This window comes from Carassius carassius, chromosome 36, assembly GCF_963082965.1.
Source record: "Carassius carassius chromosome 36, fCarCar2.1, whole genome shotgun sequence".
Lineage (NCBI taxonomy): Eukaryota > Metazoa > Chordata > Actinopteri > Cypriniformes > Cyprinidae > Carassius > Carassius carassius.
In genome coordinates this window covers 26,909,269-26,926,595 of record NC_081790.1, presented here as the reverse complement: position 1 = coordinate 26,926,595, position 17,327 = coordinate 26,909,269, and the positions used below count along the sequence as shown (strand labels likewise).

The 17,327-nt window shown below is 35.9% G+C and overlaps 2 protein-coding genes across 2 annotated transcripts in view; one reads left to right on the top strand and one right to left on the bottom strand.

Annotated features, from left to right (window-relative positions):
* LOC132117501 (protein sprouty homolog 4-like) overlaps positions 1–17,327 on the bottom strand; it is a 217,603-nt gene that overhangs the window by 139,229 nt on the left and 61,047 nt on the right. The window lies entirely within an intron of this gene.
* Positions 989–16,865, top strand: mpp1 (MAGUK p55 scaffold protein 1). Its single transcript, XM_059526823.1, has 12 exons — positions 989–1,366; positions 9,119–9,247; positions 9,465–9,543; positions 9,626–9,711; positions 11,788–11,856; positions 12,770–12,966; positions 13,084–13,190; positions 13,614–13,694; positions 14,180–14,260; positions 15,670–15,872; positions 16,007–16,081; positions 16,197–16,865. The coding sequence occupies exons 1-12, from the start codon at positions 1,244–1,246 to the stop codon at positions 16,371–16,373; spliced, it is 1,407 nt and encodes a 468-aa protein (XP_059382806.1). The 5' UTR covers positions 989–1,243; the 3' UTR covers positions 16,374–16,865.

Genomic DNA, 17,327 nt, shown 5'->3' with positions numbered 1-17,327 from the left:
TCCAAAAAAAAACTGTGTGAAACCTCCAACCTCCATCCCTTGCTGGCACAGAACCAACAAGAACTGAAATCATGCCATTTTCAGGTCCAAAAGAAAAACAGAGAATGCCACTCATCTGCTGGATCCAATGTTGGCTTCAGCATTCGGTCACAGATCACTCGTGGAAAACATAAGATCCAAGTGCAGTTTATTAATCCACAAAAAAAATCTTAGATCCTAAAACACAAAGGCAAAAGGTAATCCACAAACAGAGTAACAGAAAACCACACTGAAGCAAACAAGGGTTAACAGGTTAACATGGTATGGTAACTAATAAGACTAAATGACACACAGCTGGGAAACATGAGAACTAATAAGTGCAAGGGGTAATGGGAACTGAAGTCCAGTACAACACAAACAAGGAGTGCCCTCTGATGACTGGCAAGCGCTCTCCAGCAGATGGCTAACCGTTACATTACAGGATTTATATTGATGAACCACTCCTTAAATAGCAGCATTCCATTAATTCACTAGATATTTTTAGTTTTCTTAAAAAATAATAATAATAAATAAAAAACTAGCTTTTCTAATCTTTTTCTATTTTATTTGTTGTATTTTTGTAATTATACAATTAACAAAAGCAAAAAAGGCCTCTAACACTTGTTTGCTCTATTGTTTTTCTATTCTGATTTCTTTTTTATTTATTATATAAAAGTATATGTGTACTGCGTTAACCTGAGAATTGTTATAGCACTTGTATATCACTGCTCTTTTGTTGATTTTGATTGCTCCCATCGTCCTCATTTATGAGTCGCTTTGGAAAAGCGTCTGCTAAATTACTAAATGTAAATATAGATAACTAGCGCCCGCCTACCAACTTCTGTCTTTCAGCCAATCAATTTGGACTCCTGCTACTACGTCATTAATATTCATGAGCTTAGTCTTCGCCATAGTAGAAATCGCTCGCGGGTCCGCGGTCTGTCAGAGAGAGCAACTACGTAAGTGCGCACTCTAAAAGGAAGCTGCAGTGTTCCAGCCCCCTCCTCACACTAATGTTTATGTGCTTTGTCAGCTGTGTCCTGTCTCTTGCGCAAACTCTGGACTTCGAGCCCGAATCCTTCAACCTTTATCTTCAACTATCTCAAGCTTTCTTATCAAGCCGTATCGCTCTTCTGACCAACCCCTTTCGGACCTTGAGCAGACTCAACTCGGTCCAGACTATTTTTTTCTCTTTTACTACGCCCTCCCCCTCTAACTGTGAAACATGACATTAAATTCCAATAAAAATGAACCTGCTGTCATTTTGGAGCGTGTGAACAGCGCGCGAACGGCTCTCTCCGATCTCTATCTGGAACAGCTGCTGCAGAATAAACCCAAGTCAGACAAGGTAAGAGGATTCGCCAAACAAACCACTGATCTCACGACCACAGAAGACGAAGACGACTCGTTTCTTTATTTCAGCATTTACATTTGACAATCGGACGCTGACAGTGTGTGTCGATAGTGTTTTTATTTATTATTTTTAAATCAGTGTCACAGATTTAAGAGTTAACGTACTCTAAGGAGGATAAAGATGTTCTGGTCCAGACTGGTGCAGCCCGGTTTGAGATCAGCATCACACTGCTTTCTCACAACAACTTTCCTCGTCACACCATTAGATATGTTGACGATTTCAGGTCGTCGGTATAGTTTTCAAAACAACTAGAATTAATTTCACACGAGTCCCATATAAAGGCGTTGAATAGAATATCAAATATTATTTTGGCATGACGCATCGTCGTGACGTCATAATGGTAGTGGGGAACTCATTTCCGTAAAACGGTTCTTTCGAACCGTTCTTTTTTAATAATTCGGTGATTCTTTTATCAAATGGTCACTTCCTTTTATGAGATATGTACCAAAAAAAAACTATGGCTACTCTTTATTTTAAAATGTCATTGTTACAGTGTAATTATACAGTACATTTAAGTACTTAGTAATATTAATTAACTACATGTAATCTACTTACTTGCCTATATGATTAGGGTTAGGATTAGAGTTTGGCTTAGGGTTATTGCATGTAACTGTGCATAATTAATTGTTATGATAAGAGTAATTAGTACATGTAACAAGGACACCTTAAAATAAAGTGTTACCAAAACTCAAAATAAAATTAACTTAAATTAATGTGTTTTGTTGTGATTTCACGTGTCCTTGTAGTCCATGTGAAGTAAATCTTCAATAAAATCAAGTCATAAATGCATTTAAATGAGTTATAGCTAAATATACGCAATCAATGCATAACTTTATTTCCATTTAGTTTTATGTGTTGTGCTTCTTGTGTTTCGATGTTAAAGTAACTTTCGTCCTATCAGTCAAATCCTCTGGAGAATCGCTCAGACCGGTTAGTGAACTGCTCTAAATCACTTATTAAATATTTATAGTATTTCATATATTGTGGTGGGGATTTTTGATTTTGTATTTTTATTTTTTGTGTGTCTGTGCCTGGAAAATATTATTTTACTCTATGATGATTTAATAGAAACTGATTCTACTTTTTGCTGATGTCATCCTAAAATAGCTTGTCATTCCAAAATACCAGAAACTTCCAGTTAAAGGCTCAATTCAATTATTTCTCTACCTTGGAAAAACAATGGAGACACTGACGACATCTCAACTAACATTCTTATAAGCTGTTATCATGTTGGTTTAGAAGCCTGTATAGCTGTAATGATAATTGAATTAATCAAAGTAGTAATGTTATCAGTCTCTCTGCTCTTCACTTTTATGGGTTAATGTCATTAACTCCTTTTCCTTGTGTAACCAGCAGTACATGGGACATTATGTTCAAACATGGTTAAAACATTTACAGTTGTGAAGTGTAAGGTTAATGATAAACTCATTGATGATGAGGAGGAAACAATAGTATTCTGTAGTAAAGATTAGATTAGTGTTAGGAGCCACAATAGACATGTTAACTTTGGTTTGCCATAAGAAGTCATTCTTCTAGCTAATCTTCTTGATCAAATGTGATGTCTAATGGTTTGAGGTAGACCCATTGAAAAGCGAACAATCCTTATTATTATTATTTTATTATTATTATTATTATTTATACTTATGTAATAGCCAGTAGTCACTTACCAACGTGATGGTTAATAAATCAATTCTAAAATCTAATGTTCCAATGTGTAAGCTCCAATGTCTTGATATTATTTGCTTCCATTATTAGTCAGTTCAGTCCAGTCCATTGTTATTATTGGCTGATAACTTTATGCTCAATATATTGTCCATTGGAATGATTTTCAGATTTTGGGCCAGTAAATTAACCAGCATTGAGAATCATGAAGACAATCACTTAATCCGTAATCTCGGTCGAATACTAAACCTTCTACCCGCAGAATACTAAGGTTTTTAAGATTGCTGGCAGGGGTGCTTCACTAGTCAAACTGGAAAGCTCGAGCTTTCTATAAATAGAAGCGGTCATTTTCTCTGCAGATAAAGGTGGGAGTCTGGAGAACAGTTTGGAGCTGCTTGTGTATAACACAGTGTCCCAGCATTGTGTTTGCTTTAGATAAAAGCACAAGACATGTTGCTTCCCTGTTCACACATGGCTGATTATAAGCACATTGACCGTAGCACATGTGTGTGTAGCTGGTCTACACTAGAGAAGGATATTCCCCATGAAAACGTGCTTATTAACAGTAAACTTTTAGCATTACCATCAAACAAATCATGCAAACAAATAAAGTACACAATTATATTTTTAACACATATCAGTCCAGTCAGTCAAGATAAGTAGATAGTAACAGTGCAGATTAGGTTCGGGTTCATGGTTCGGAAGATGACACTTTTTAAACTCACTAGGGTTGTTTTGGCTCGTGTTGCTCGTAGCAGTCTTCATCGATCAGGGTTGTGTTTTGTTCCCCAGGGCATGAAACAAGACTCCAAATACTGCAGGTATCAGCAGGAGTCATGGACTCTATCACACTTGTTTTGGTGAAGCACACTGCAGTACATGTCTCCTCAAAGGACAGAGCTGTTTCTTCAGATGAATGAAAAAAGACCATCGAGTTTCAAACTGAGGTGTTTGAACATAAATCATTCCCAATGTTTAGAGGACTGTGTTGGTTATTGTTGCTGTTTATTTTGTGTATGTGTGTGTGTGTGTGTGTGTGTGTGTTCAGCACTGAAAATCAGGTGATAGTTTCAACATCTTAAGCCATGCAATGACACTTCCCTGAATTCAGAGGTGGTTTTTCTTTGTCTGTTGAGTCACATGATAGTCCTGACTCAGTGAAACTCCAAAGTAGGAAGTCTATGTAAGGAGATCGTGTCGCAAACTGTTATTTTGCTCTTGGGAATGAGGATGTGTTAGGGCCTCCCACAGTTAAAGAATTTCACTGCAAACTTTTGGGAGTGTACTGTACAAATGAAGTACTCTTTTAGCATTACAGTCAAGGGTCTGATATGTGATTTACTGCAGGAGGATATGACCTCTGTAAACTGCAATAGCTTCAGTTATGCCAACACTGAACTCTTCATATTTCAGAGTTGAAGTGCTGATTTCACAAGACCTTAGTCAACATGTCTTTCTGCATGGACACACATTCGTAGGTTCTGTTTAGCTGACCCATGCATTGATGATTTATCAGCGTAATCGTGGCACGCAACCTTTGCTCGGGATGTTTGGCTGTTTCCTACCAACATGTGACTTCCCTCTGATGAGGACAGTGCTGTCAGCAGTACGGAGCGAGATCAGGGGAGGCTTTCACTGAGGGCTGATCTCCAACTGCTGGTGCACCACATTACATTTTATTTTTATTTTTTTAACTTTTAGACAGAATAAAAAAAATGCATTTCAAAAAAGTAAATGTATATAGCAATGTGGGTATTCCTTCATTTTTAATTTGGTGAATTGCAAAACACCTTTGCTGCTTCTTAGGTGGGATATGGGTAAGGTTAGGGGCAAATTTGGTGGTTTTTAAGGGTCAACACTTTAATTACAAGACTGTATTTTCCAATATAAGTACAATGTAAAAACATCTAATGCACGATAACTGCATTATATCAAATGTATATGTAAGTACATAGTAGTTAAGGACACGGCTTGGAAGCTTGGTGATCTTACTGTATACTCACTCAACCTAATTAGGTAGTTGCTAGATTATCAGCTGGGACAGACTCATATCACACAAAAAATGTCTCTGTGATGACTGGTTCATATACCAAAGGAGTCAAGCCTCTTCTGAGATTTATTTTATAGGCCTAAATCTTTTACAGATTGTATTTTTTTCTACAAAGGTTTTATATACATTCTGTACAAGATCACCTTTTGGGCTCCTTGGGGTCTTTGTACAATCATTTTAGATTTTGCATTGTCTAAAAATTATATAAATATCTCAATATGTCACAATTTGAAAGTAAATGCACATTATTTTTAAGGGTGGCATCTTGTCAAATTTATTAAGTTTGCACTTCTACCTCTGGTCTTAATGTGTCCAGACAGACGCTATTTTTATACCAGATTGAATTACATGTAAACAGATGTCAGTAAATATGCGTTTCAGGATTATCATACTCTATGTGTGCGCAAATGGCTTTCTTCAGAGAATCCATACGAGCAGGAAACACAAAAGCAGTGATTTGATTACCTTAATGTAGTCACTCAGACCTGGGACTCCCCATTTGACCGGTTATCTTCACTTACACTGATGGACTCGGTCTTAAAACCCTTTACCTTTACTCTCCCTTATGCTAACTGAAATACACACAATCTCATTTTAAAACGAATCATGAGTTGTATTTTTTCTCATGGAGGTTTAGTTAAACGTACAGTATGGGATTTTTGGCCACCAGGGGTCACTCAATCAAAATAATAACATAAGACGTACTTTGATGACGTCGGGAAAGAGCGTGGGCTCATGGGAGTTGTTGTCATTGGAACACGCTCTGTCACTCCCCACATTCTGCACTCATTCTAACTTAGTATTTTGACAATCACGTCTTTTCGAACGGAGAGATATATGAATTATCAGACCCCTATCAAATCAATATTCCATCTAGCTAGTAGTAATATATGTTAAAAAACACGGTCGCCTTTCGTTAATGATTATAATTACGTTTATACTATGATATCGAACAAGATAGTGAACTGCATTTGAAGCTACTTTATCCAGCTAGATATAGAACAAATGTGGTTTTACATTATACTATACATGAGAGCTAGTCCGTCTGCGTTTTACACAAGACATCATCGTTTCACAAAATATACGGATAGATATAGTTAGCTGAATGGATGCATACCTGTTTATTAGAATGCAAACATCTCTCTGTAGTTTCAGCTTGTCACGAAGCTCTCTCTATCTTGCAAATGCAGCTCCAATATTTACCCGTGTCTCGTTTCTTCTTCGTCCCAAAACCTTCTCAGGTCATTTATTTCACCCGTACGTTTGCGCTTTACAGAACGTGCAGGCAAAGCATAATCATGATCCATAACTAAGTTATTGATTGAGTTATAAATACGAATATAAACAATATAAATATAATAGTCTCGATCAAGGCTAGCTACTACTTTTTCGTCTCTTCTTTGCTTCTATTCACCTTTGTATTTGGCGTTCCGCCGGGTTCCGCAGGAAGTTAGATAAACTAGAGGGGTCAAAGGTTATATGACGCCATAGACGGGTGACAAAACGGAAATAAAGAAACGTGCCGTGTCTTCTAATTAAACTATAATTTCTCCGGATTTGAAAGTTTGTGAAAACTGTTGGGATAATGTAAGTACACAACTAAAAAAAAAAATATATATAATATAGATATAGTGATTTCTGCTATTTTTAAAGCAGAAAAATTACATATTGTGCCTTTAAAGGCATCTGATGATAGTTGATTATCATATGAGTATCATATAATGTTCAACATCAATTTTATTTGTAGATCTGAAAAAGTTTTTCATGTGTGTAGCATGATGTTAATGTTATGATGTTAATCGTATCTTGATATGTTTGTCCCTTAGCTGCATGTAGCAGACTAGAGCTGGACGAGATTTAGTGATGTAAGATATGTTTGGCTAAACTTCAGCAACAGATAGCATATAGAGACCTCTGTTTCTCCAGATGTGCGTTAGATCAGCCTACTTAAATCACCAACCGACTTTGAGGACATCTAAAATATGAAAGGACTGTGTCAAATTTGCATGCTCTTACTTTATCACAGACTAATGGCTTCCCTTCGTTAACCAGTTTACAGACAAAACTTGATTGAGGGTTTCAAAGAATGTTTTTCTGTTTTACACTAAAACTTTAGGTGTCAAGTGAAATCACTGAAATGATTCATTGCTCAAGACAAGCATGGTTTGTCTCATTCTTTGCTTTCAAAACAACCTCTTTCAAAAGAAATGTTATTGATTGCTTATGGTTTTGAACATGACATTTGCAGTAATCTAATTCGTATAGTCTAAACTTCTGTTTCTAATCATTTAAGATCCATGGTCCAATGGAAAGGGCCGGTTATAATACATGTTGTTCAACTGCCAACGTATAAAACTGTGCTGTTATTTTTGCTAAAAATTATTAAATGAGGAATAGCTATGGGGTAAAGTGTGCCAGTGGCTCAACTAATAGTGATAGGAAGCTTTGCATCCAAAAGCACTTTTCAAACTATTAAAAACTTTTTCTGGCTAGTTTAAAAAATGTATTTATTGTTCAGCAAAAAATATACAGTGGAATGGGACTGCATTTTTTTTCTGATATAGTTTTATTGTATCATTTATTGTTTAATAATGACACTCAGTGAGGAAAAAATATATTTCGCTAGTTTCCGTTTCATTTTTTAGAGGACAACTTGAAAGGACAGCATCATTCAACATTCATTCACCTTCATGATGTTCTAAACCGTATGGCTTTTTTAAAGGAACACAAGATATTTTGAGAAATGTCTCAGCGTTTTGTGCACAGCTTGTTCTTATTCCCCAATATGAATACTTTGTGGATTTCATAATGTATGAAAAGAGCATACTTCATCATCATATCTAGCTGAAACTGGATTGTGCTGATCAGTAAAACCATTCTGTTAGTCATGGCGTCATCAAACTCAACTCAGAGCTGAGGTCTAAAGTCCCGATCATCTAGTAATGTGGTGTAAACTTTGTCCTGAGCATTCATGCATTGTCAAGACGTGTAAGATATTTTCTGTGAAGATCACTGTAAAAGCATTATTTCATTATTCACTAATTAATTTATTATTGAAATGACTGACTGCTGCTCTTTAGGCCCACTGCTGTGTCTGTGAAAGCAGATGATTGACAACCTGAGCATCTCTCTCATATTTTGCTCATAAATAATGCTTGAGATTACCAGATTTACACTGGTATGGTAACCCTATAATCATAGCATTACAGTAAAGACCAACAAGATATGTTTTCACACTCTGTGGACAATTAAAATATATAATAATAAATAAATAAAATAACTACAAGATGAGCTAAAAGTGCTGTCCTGCTTCCCTGTATTTAGCAGTGTAGTAGTTTAGTAGTTTGTTGTAATGTCAGCAGCAAAAATAACTGTTCACTCTATTCATTGAACATTTTTCACTGCACCTTTTTAGTAAATCCTGACAATATTTTTTTTTAATGCCAAAAGGTTTGTGTTGGTGCTGAATCTGGTCCTATATGTATGAACAAAAATGTAACAAACAATTATAATTAAGCCACTTTATACATTTCAGACTGAAAGAAGATTTTAAATCACTAATAAAAAGTTGGTATTTCTGTAACACTCTTTCTCCATAAGAACTTATGCATTGGAGCACTCAGTTTAACATGATATTTAATCAAATCTACCATTATACCTTCAGAGGAAGCTTGTTTAGTCATGTCAGCTGAAATCAAGATAACATAACCATGCCAACCAGTCCCCAGCATTGCAAGATTTAATGAAGTGTTAAGATGTAACCGTTTAATCGTTAACCCAGGACAGATGTCCACACTGACTCTTTAATTCAAATCCTTTTTCATACCATTTTATTTTACACCTATAAACAAAAAAGTAAAACGTTTACAAAATCATCTATGATTCCTGTCTGATATCTTGTCTAAGTTATATGGATTCATCTAAGACAAAACCTGTAATACAGATCTTAATGTGCTTCATGTTTGCATTCCCAGGCCGCTATGCAGAGTTACGACTGCAAAGGACAGGAAGTCTTCTCCAACGGCAGCGCTGGTCATACGAACGGCAAAGACACGAGCAAGATGCGAGAAGTGGCCTTTGAGAAGAACCCCTCTGAGCCACTGGTATACACTTTTTATTTCATTTATGCATTTCATTTAATGTTTCAAAGTGACTAATTCAAATTACAAAGAGGTATAGAATTAAACTCATTGGAGTCATTCAATTGTTTGAAAGTAATGATTCATCCAAACATTTAAAATGATGTCTAATTTACTTGAGTCATTTAAAAGAAGTATTCAGGAGATGTCTAGTCTAAATTTGGGTTTTGTGTCTGTTCAGGGTGTAACTCTTAAGCTGAATGAAAGACAGAGGTGTACAGTAGCGAGAATATTGCATGGAGGGATGATACACAAACAAGGTTCGTTTGTGAATAATAATCAGTTTCCATACAGCTCAATGAATAATTGCTAATGACAAACCTTCTATTTATTTTCTAACAGGTTCTTTACATGAAGGTGATGAAATCACTGAGATTAATGGGAAAAGTGTTGCTAATCAAAGTGTAGACCAGCTACAGAAGATTCTGGTGGGTTGTGTTTTCGTCTTTGGGCACACTTTACAGTGTCTATTGAGAATAGTACATTTTAGCATACTTTTAAAAAGAGCACCTATTATTAATAAAATATACTTTAAGTGCGAACTGAATTTAATATTTTTGGACATTTAATTGTATGTTATTTGAAAATAAATGAAAATGTATAAATCTTATCTTAAATGCAATTAGTTTAGTGTAAGGAGAAGTTTACACGACAACGTTTTCAGCCAAAAACGGGAAACTTTTTATGCGTTTTGCCTGTTCGTTTACACGCCAGCAGAGTTTTGGGGACTGAAAACACATATTTTTAAAAACAGGTTTCAAAGTGCAAGCTATCGTTTGTGTGTAAACACTCGATACGGGAATCTTTGAAAATGGTGATGTATGACCAGTATTGAAGCGTGAGTAGTATGTTTTAGGTATGTAGACAGTGAGTCGATTTTAAAGGCAAGCGAGAACACACACACACACACAATAATGGCGGCGTACATGTTACTGCTGTTGCTGCTCAAGAGTTTGATAACGCTTCTTCAGCAAAGTCTGGATTTACAACCAACAGCGGAGACGCAACATATACAACATATAATCGTCACTTCCCTACAGATTCTGTTTACTAACAAGGTGACAGCGCCAACTACTGGTCTGGCATACATAACACAGCATTTTTGGCCATTTTCGCAGATATGTGTAAACGTGTATCGTTTTGAAAACGTTGTTGTGTATACGTGAAATATAGCGTAAGACTGCTCTCTTGACAGTATTCATTAATTTGCTAAAGTATATCTTAATGTTTTGCAACATTTTGCAACCATTTTTTCTATCGGTGTTACTCATTTTTGTGAGCGGTCGCACGGGCAAGACCTAGTGATCTAGTGAGAATCATTCAAATTCTGCAGTCTCTGTTATAAACAGCTCTGACATACGGCAGGAAACCAGAAGTGGTAACGCTAACTTTAGCCATGGTGTTGTGGTAGAAATAGTCAAATGCATTCTATCATTGTTTCAGGGTCTGTGCAGCCTTTTGAGACAGAAATTTAAACACTTTTCAATGACTTTCAAGCATTTCACACACCTATTTCCAGCACTTTAAAGCTCTAAGATGATCCAGGTTGAATGCTATTTTTAATGGGATGAACAAAATATACTTTTTGGTAAACAAACACTTATGTAAAATTTTAAAATATGCATCAAATCACCATCATAACCACTTATTGGCTTATAAGTCATTCATTTGTACTTTTTCCTCTATATTTTGAAATTATAAAATCACTATTATAAAATATCAAATAAGCAAGAAATCTGATTTTGTCAGAGTTTGACACATTTGTGTGTATGAGTAAAGAAAAGTCACAACCGTTTCTTCGATTTTCTACTACTAAATCACACATAATCACAGAATTTGGTCAGTTCCATATGTTAGAAAAATAATTGTACATTTAATAAGAGTGGAATACATACATTTTCTGTGTATAAAAAGTAGATTTGCACCTGTTACTGTTGTTAATGAAAGTACATTTTGTATACATCCTAACCCAAGCTTAGTGCTTTACTGTCAAATCTGTAAAAATAAACAAAATAAACATGAAATATTATTAGTAACTGCACTTATTAATGCAAAACAATAGTGATTTTATGATTAAATGATCTTTATTTTGAATACCCCCACACACCACCCCCAGCACTACCAAATCTACTCCTGGCGCCACCTTCTGTAGAACTGGTTTAGTAGCGCTGGTGCCACTGCTCTCAAATGTTAGTCTGGAGCCCTGTGATGATAGCATTCATGACTGGCAGGAGGATTTTCATGACTGCCTTAGATTATTGAGAGATCCTGTATTTTTTTAATGCTAACTAGAATTTCGTATGAAGATAAAACTTCAGTTCAAATTTCTGTTGTGTAACTACTTTATTAAAAGCTGAACTTTAAATTCTGGGTAGCTTGAATGTTTGATTAGCCATAGCTCCCTGAGTACTAACACAGTTTTTAAGAAGAATGAACACTTCAAGATGTTTCAGTGGTTGTGTTGCTTTCGATTTAATGTTGTTGGATGCTGTTCAACATTACAGAAAGACACAAATGGTGTAGTCACATTGAAAATCATCCCCAATCAGCCAAGTCGCCCCATGGCATGTGAGGTGAGTAAAAAAATGAATAAATAACGAAACCAGTGTCACGTCTTACCAGTTTCTTGCTTTTATTATTATTGCTCTCAGTCTACTCAACCCGCTTTTTTCCTTTGATCAGTAAATACACACTTAAAGTTTATTACTGCTTTCTTTGTCTGTCTATCCTGTATCCTTGGTTAAATTAAGGTTTGGTGTTTATCTTGGGAATGGGAAACTGATTGAAAGACACAGGTGACTATTTAAAGCATCAATAGCAGATAACTACACTTACTTTTCTCTTTAGATGAAGAAACTACCTGTACAAACTTTCTTCTGCCATCTGCTGGCCACACAGCATCAAACTGAACTGCAGATGTTTAAAATGTATTAGACATGTTTTGATGTTGTGTAGAGCGATGGCAGTCCTCATTCACCATTTACAAGTAACCATTGTGCTGCTGTAAAGTTTAAACATGTAGGTCCATCTAGAGCCTTTCTTACCATCTTTAGCCTGTAACTAGTTCTAGCTGTAGATATTATCTATCTATCTATCTATCTATCTATCTATCTATCTATCTATCTATCTTTCTATCTATCTATCTATCTATCTATCTATCTATCTATCTATCTATCTATCTATCTATCTATCTATCTATCTATCTAAAATAATAGATTAGGCAAAAATGAATGTATCACATAAAGGGATTTTTAGTGGGTGTTTTTTTCTTTGAAGATGCTAGTTACAGCTTCTACAGTAAGTAAGAAAAAAAATATATATTTTTTCTTTTTGTTTAATACACGTTCCTGGGTCAGCATCTTTTGTTGATCATGAAGAAGCCTGTCCCTAAATTTAGAAATCAGTGATTGGCTGATAAGTCATCTTTATGAAGTGCATACAATGGTTTTATGAGGGACTAATGTTTTTTAAATAATGTTTTTGCAGACGTATATGAGAGCACAATTCGACTATGACCCTACCAAAGATGACCTCATCCCGTGCAAAGAAGCTGGCCTGAAATTCCAAACTGGTGACATCATTCAAATTATCAATAAGAAGGATCCAAATTGGTGGCAAGGAAAGGTGGACAACTCCTCCACAGACTTCGCAGGACTCCTCCCTTCTCCAGAACTTCAGGAATGGTACGTTCTGACATGCATTCATCTTTTTTGTATATTTGGTGACAGATTGATTTTCATTGAAGTTATGGAGAGATTAGTAATGTACATGTACAATCTCCCTGTCGTTTTGTTTTTCAGGCGAGTAGCAAGCAAAAGCAAAGCAACACGAGAAGCCGGTCAGTCCTGCAGTCCTTTTGGCAAGAAGAAGAAATGCAAAGACAAATACCTTGCCAAACATAGCTCAAGTAAGTAAGGCTCACCTCTAAGGCCTGTATGTGAACTCATATCACATGCAGTGCATATTTATGAAATAATCATCTAATAACAATCTTTTGAAAAATAGGCTTACATACATGCATATGCTTTAGGTTTGTGTTCAGTCACATGTAGATTAATTACTTTTTGGATGGTGACACTTCTACCAATGAAAATTAGATTTCACAATGATAAGTTGTAATAATTCTCAAATGCCACCTCCGAATTACCAGTTTATGGCTGTAATTAAAATAAAATATTTCAATGTAATAACCCAGAAATCACTTTATTTTCTGTATGTAGCACAAACGGTGTCTGTGTTAAAGTGCAACATGTGTCTGCTGTTGTAGAAGCAGGCCTCAGACAGTTGCTCTTGTCATGCATTAACTAAATAATTTTTGTTTCTTCCTTAGTCTTTGACCAGCTTGATGTAATATCCTATGAGGAGGTAGTGAGACTGCCTGCATTCAACAGAAAAACTCTGGTTCTCATCGGTAAGCATCGCCATAACTATCTTAGACACCGCTCAGACCAGCAGGGAATTATTGGGAATGGAAGTCCACAGTTATTATTTAAAAAAAAAAAAATTACATTGTAATTAAAAAAATACAAATTGAGGGCGTGACCATATCATTCTCTCTTCTGACAACCATACTCAGTCTCTGAGTTCAAAGTATCAGATATATTTTCTATATTTGAAGGAAGATAAAATATACATTTTGCAGGTTTTACAATGCTGATGACCATTGAAGGGTCCATTGGAGCAAATGAGAATGCAAATATATATACTTGTTGTAATTTGTGTCAGATGTTTACGCAATTATGACAACTTCCATTTCTGCACACAATGGGAATATAAAAAAAGAGTTCCTTGATAAAATATAGATCCACAACGATGATCTTAACATTTGAAAATGCACAGTTAATTAGAAGTGTACAGGCTAAAATGTGTTATTTGCTCTTTTGCTGTTGTTTAAAGGTGCACATGGAGTCGGAAGGAGCCATATAAAAAATTCCCTGCTGAGTAAATATCCGGAGAAGTTTGCTTACCCAGCTCCACGTATGTATTGTCCAGCTGCGTGCCTTCTCTTATTCATTACTTAACCATGAACTCTTCCACCTCTGAGAGCCAATCTGAATCGTATACAGTCTTAAATCTATGTGAACATAGTTTACCCAAATATTACAATCTTGCCATTTTTCATAACTTGTCAAGTTGACAAGCTGCACGTATTTAATCTATTTCAAATTGCATTTTGTATACTATAAAGGCCCAGAAGTACTTTTACAAAAAAACAATCAAATGTGATGTCATCTCTAAGAAGATCTAAGGTTGTTTAGAGTTTGTTATAGTTTAAAATAGCTTGCCGGCGAGAACTTTTTATTTTTACTTTTGGAAAACGCTGGCTGAGCTACCACTAGTTTACATACTCATCTAAACACCACGTCCAGCAGTGCACACGGTGTTCACAAACAAGTAGCTATGGTAGAAACCACAGCTCTAATATAAAAAAAAATTACCTTTGAAAACCTTAGAAAAAACACTCCATTTCCCTCCATTGATTCTCCATTGTTTTTCTGTGTAAACATATTGTAGACTGACTTATTTTAGTTCAACACTTAGTTAAAAAACAAATAACTAACTAGCTTTTTTTTATTGCAATTTTTGAATGCTTTAAAAAAAAACACGTAAGAATGATTTTCGCTTCAAAATGATTTTCTTGATCTCTAGTTTTATTAATTGTTTTTTTTTTTTTTTTTTTTACTGAAAAGTTTATACCTTGAATTTTTTAAAAGTTTCACGTATACATGATAACATTTTCAAAATGAATTACACATATTTGCGAAAATTGCCAATGATGCTGCATTACGTATGCCAAGCCACTAGTTTTCGGTGTTGCTTTGTTAGTAAACAGTTCCTGTAGGAAAGTGCTGATTATATGTTGTATATGTTGTGTCTCAGCTGTTGTCCGTAATATTGGTGAAGTAAATCCACACTTTGCTGAAGAAGCATTAGCAAACTCTTGAGCATCATCAACAGTAACATGTACTCCGCCATTGTTGTGTATGTTTGTTCGCACTTGCCTTTGAAATTGACACGTACTATGCATGTCTACGTACCTAAAACGTACTACGCCTGCGCATGACATCAGCGTTTTCAAAGATTCCTGTATTGGGTGTTTACACGGAAATGACATGGGTGCCGTTTTCAAAAATATGCATTTCCAGTCCCCAAAACGCTTGTTGTCGTGTAAAGGAACAGTCAAAAATCCCTTTTTGGCTGAAAACTTTGTCATGTAAACGGCCCCTATTTTTTATAGATTTTTTATTATTTATAAATGATTTTTAGAGCTTAATTTAAGATAATCTCAAAAAAAGACTTGTTTCCAGAGGATATATTTACTAAAAGGCAAGACATACTCATGAAGAAAATAATGAATCATAAAAACATACCATTTGTCTTTGTAGACACCACTAGACCCCAGAAGAAGGACGAGGAGAATGGCAAAGAATATTACTTTATTTCCAACGATGAAATGACCAAATGTATCATCGGGAATGAGCTCCTTGAATACGGCAGTCACCAGGGAAACATGTTCGGGACTAAGATCGAAACGGTGCATAAGATTCACGAGCAAGGGAAAATCGCTGTGCTGGACGTGGAACCGCAGGTAATGACACGCTGTCAAGTCAGACATCAATGTAATTAACATAGCATTTGAACCCCATATATTTTACAATTTCAATGAACCTAATTCTTCCCGTATCACTAATTCTTGCTTTGACAATCAATGGTTTTTTCCAGACACTGAAAGTGCTCAGAATGGCAGAGTTCGCTCCTCTCGTGGTGTTCGTTGCTCCTACAAACACTGCCAATCAGGTTAGAAACTGATTTCTTCAAACTTTAAGCCCCAGATGTTAATTTCTACTCATGCTTATGACCCGAAGGCTCAGTCTTTCATTTTTACCACCAAAGTTTCCATTCTGCTTTTCAGTCAGAGGCAGTGCAGAGCATCCAGAAGGAATCCGACAGCATCCTCGGTGCATACCGCCACTTCTTCGACGAAATGCTCATCAACAACGATGTAGACGAGAGTGTTAAGGGTGTGGAGGAGGCCATCGAGAGAGCCTCCTCAACCCCGCAGTGGGTACCGATCTCTTGGGTGTACTAAAACCCCAATCCCTTTCTCCAGTCGCCCCTCCGGAAATCCCACTCACACAGTGCCCTGCCTAATACAGTCGTTATCAAGACAGTTTGCACATAAATAAGTGTTTTATAGAATGTTTGGCAGAAAAGCAATAAGTTTGTTCTTTTTTGTTTAATATGTGAATGATTTTCAAATGACATAGCGCTATAGCATTAAGCGATGACATTGTTAGCGATGCAAAAAGGACCTCTACTGTGATTCAAGATAGCACTCAGTTCATTAAGGTCTGTTGGTTTTTGATCTTCCCTGAAGTTTCAGTGTGGTTTATTTTGTAACGTGCCATGTTCTTCTTAAAGAGTATATAAAAAAAAAACCTTGTCAAAAACACAGGGAAATTGTATCAGTCGATATTTAAAGGCAGTCCTGAAATGTTCTTCATCATTACATATGGATTTACCTCAAGTCTTAATGTAAGGCACTTTTAAAAGAACTGAATAAACCTCTCCCTACACTCCAGCTGTGACTCTCTGTGTTAAAGTGCGACTAGCTACAACATCTTTTTCACGTTTTAGCACTGGTGTCTGATGGGTTTCTATAGAAGCACGTTTCCACCACTAAATAAAAAATAAAACAAGGTAATTGCGACTTTTTGTCTCGCAATTATGACTTGTTTTTCTCCGAATTGTACTATTTGTGGTCGTACGAATTCGTATGAATAAGCCACCTCGTGAAAAATGTACGAATTGCCGTGAGATCGGGTTGGCAATTCTGGGAAATAAAAGTAATAATTGCAAGATATGAACTCGCAATTGTGAGAGAAAAAGAAAGTCAGAATTGCGAGATATAAAAATTGTGAGAAAATTGTGTGTTATAAAGTCAGAATTTCAAAATATGAACTCGCAATTCTTCTTCAAAAAATTTTGAGATAATTTTTTTTTTTATTGAGTGGCAGAAACGGGCTTCCATAAGTTTCAGCTC